The following is a 2,500-nucleotide window of genomic DNA, read 5'->3' on the forward strand; positions in this document are numbered from 1 at the left end:
CCACCTCCTCCTCCTCCGCCTCCACTGCCCCCTGATGAGGAGCCCCCACCCCCACCTCCGCCTCCTCCACCCAGGCACGGAGGGTAGCGCAGCTGGTCAAAGGACTTGGAGTGGGAGCTGCCCGCACTGCTGCTGCAGCCAGCCTCCGTACCTGCTGGCTGACGACTGGGATGAGAGAGATGGGTAGGGAGGGGAATAGAGAGAGAGATCAAGAGACAGACAGACGGAGCAGGAAAAAGAGATAGAGATGTGGAGAGAGGGAGAGAGAGATTGAATGAGAGGGAGAGAGAGAGAGAGAGAGGTGGGGGGGCAGATAGAAACACACAGAGAGAGGGTACACATAATCAATATGTGTTTTCTGGTTGTTATCATATTAAATATATATTTGAATTTCTTGCGCTTTTTAATTGTGTTGCTCTTGGTGTTGCATGACAAACACCCTTTTTCGTTGGAGTACACACCCTTTCATACAGACTGTGCCAGAGAGAGCAAGAGAGAGAGAGAGACAGACAGACGGAGAAAAGAGAGAGAGAGAGAGACAGACAGACAGACAGACAGACAGACAGACAGAGAAAAAAGAGAGAAGCAGACAGAAAAGACAGACAGACAGACAGACAGAGAAAAAAGAGAGAAGCAGACAGAAAAGACAGACAGACAGACGTATGAAAGGATGAGTGACTCACTCGCTCCAGCGTTTGATGATGCCTGTGTTCTTCTTGGCCTTCAGTGTGTTGGAGGCCGACTCAGACAGGGGCTCAATCTCACACGACTGGCTATAACTGAGGAAACACACACACACACACACACACACACACACACACACACACACACACACACACACACACACACACACACAAGGTTATTAGCTTGAGCTCATATCTGTACGTGTGCGTGTGTGTGTGTGTGTGTGNGTGTGTGTGTGCGTACGTGCGTAATATGTGTGCAATGTGTGTGTGTGTGTGTGTATACTGTGTGTGTGTGTGTGTGTGTGTGTGTGTGTGCGTGTGTGTGCGTGTGCGTGCTCGTGTAATGTGTGTGTGTAATGTGTGTGTGTGTGTGTGTGTGTGTGTGTGTGTGTGTGTGTGTGTGTGTGTGTGTACAGTATATCATGTGTGTGTTAAAAGTGCCAGTCCACTTCCTTCTAACATTAATCATTTCCTTCCGCTGCGTTCCACAGTTTCCCTGCTCCACGTCCCACATCACAGCCTCTTTCATCAGCTCCCCTGCCTCACTGCATCCCTCCAGTCCTCCTCTGCTTCTATTCCCCTTCCATTCCCCTCCCTTTCCTTTCCTTTCCTTTCCCTCCCTTTCCTTTCCTTCCCTTTCCTTCCCTTTCCTTTCCTTCCCCTCCCTTTGCTTTCCTTTCCTTTCCTTTCCTTTCCTTTCCTTTCCTTTCCTTTCCTTTCCTTTCCTTTCCTTTCCTTCTCTTCCCTTCCCTTCTCTGTTCCACATTCACTGTCTATGTTAAATCTCCTACACTTTCCATTACAACTGTGATTTTTATGAAGAGTAAAATCAAACAATTGCCATTGTTGCTATCATCTGCCAAGTGTTTGTGTGCAAGTCTCTTTATGAACAGTTTACTGTACGTATATCTCACTCCCTCTTGTGGTCTCTGTGTCTGTCTCTGTCTTGTGCCTCTCTGTCTTGTCTCTCTCTCTCTCTCTCTCTCTCTCTCTCTCTCTCTCTCTCTCTCTCTCTCTCTCTCTCTCTCTCTCTCTCTCTCTCTCTCTGTCTGTTCTTACCTCTCGGCCTCGGTGAGCTTCTCCACCCCTGTGTACCACTCTTTGAAGCGTGGGTTCCTGGTGAAGTTGTAGTTGTTGCAGGCCAGTTGCAGCAGCTTGATCTGAGCAATCACCTCAAACTCCTGAAGAGGTGGGAGAGAGAGGAACACAGGACAGATGCCCTCATTATAGCCATTATACATTGCAGAATATGCAAAAGTGCATTTTTGATGCATTTGTAATATGTTGCTCTATAAGATTCCATGGTAACACTTTATTTTAGTGTTAGTCTATTAGCACTAATAAATTCAATGTTAATGTCTGCATAAGTAACTTCTTATGCTAAGCAAAAGCTAAGGCCAACTAGGCCCTTACTAAGGTTAAATTGGTAAGAAATCCCTTATTGTGCATGAACAAAACATTTGCGAATACATCCCTAACAAATGTTTGATTTTGCTTAGTATATGCCTTACAAGTTAGTTATACAGGCACATTGTATGTATTAGCACTAACAGATGTAACACTAAAATAAGTGTTACCGATTCCATGTCCATCATTATAACCATAACCGTGTAGTCAACAGATTCATCATCACTATCAACTCAAGTCAGTCAAGTATCAAGTATCTCAAATCAACTATTTCAACAGACCAGTAATCAAACCTCACCTTTCTCCTTTTCTCAAAGTTGATGAGACCTCCCTGTAAACACAAAGGCAAAGAAAACATCAGGCAACCCCATTGGTCCCCAATACAAACATGAATACAACGCTCCACC

At 45.6% G+C, this 2,500-nt stretch overlaps 1 protein-coding gene across 4 annotated transcripts in view; it reads right to left on the reverse strand.

The window, feature by feature from the left end:
- The window catches only part of LOC134458120 (ral guanine nucleotide dissociation stimulator-like), a 137,786-nt gene that overhangs the window by 10,385 nt on the left and 124,901 nt on the right, over positions 1 to 2,500 (reverse strand). For all 4 annotated transcript variants that reach the window (XM_063210249.1, XM_063210248.1, XM_063210246.1 and 1 more), the window contains exons 11-14: positions 2,392 to 2,424; positions 1,746 to 1,867; positions 684 to 779; positions 1 to 165 (exon numbers count right to left, since the gene is read on the reverse strand). The exon at positions 1 to 165 is cut by the window's left edge and continues 124 nt beyond it. In XM_063210249.1, the coding sequence (XP_063066319.1) occupies positions 1 to 165; positions 684 to 779; positions 1,746 to 1,867; positions 2,392 to 2,424 (416 nt within the window). The remainder of the gene's footprint in view (positions 166 to 683; positions 780 to 1,745; positions 1,868 to 2,391; positions 2,425 to 2,500) is intronic.

The sequence above is a fragment of the Engraulis encrasicolus genome, chromosome 11 (genome assembly GCF_034702125.1).
Source record: "Engraulis encrasicolus isolate BLACKSEA-1 chromosome 11, IST_EnEncr_1.0, whole genome shotgun sequence".
In the NCBI taxonomy this organism is placed as follows: domain Eukaryota; kingdom Metazoa; phylum Chordata; class Actinopteri; order Clupeiformes; family Engraulidae; genus Engraulis; species Engraulis encrasicolus.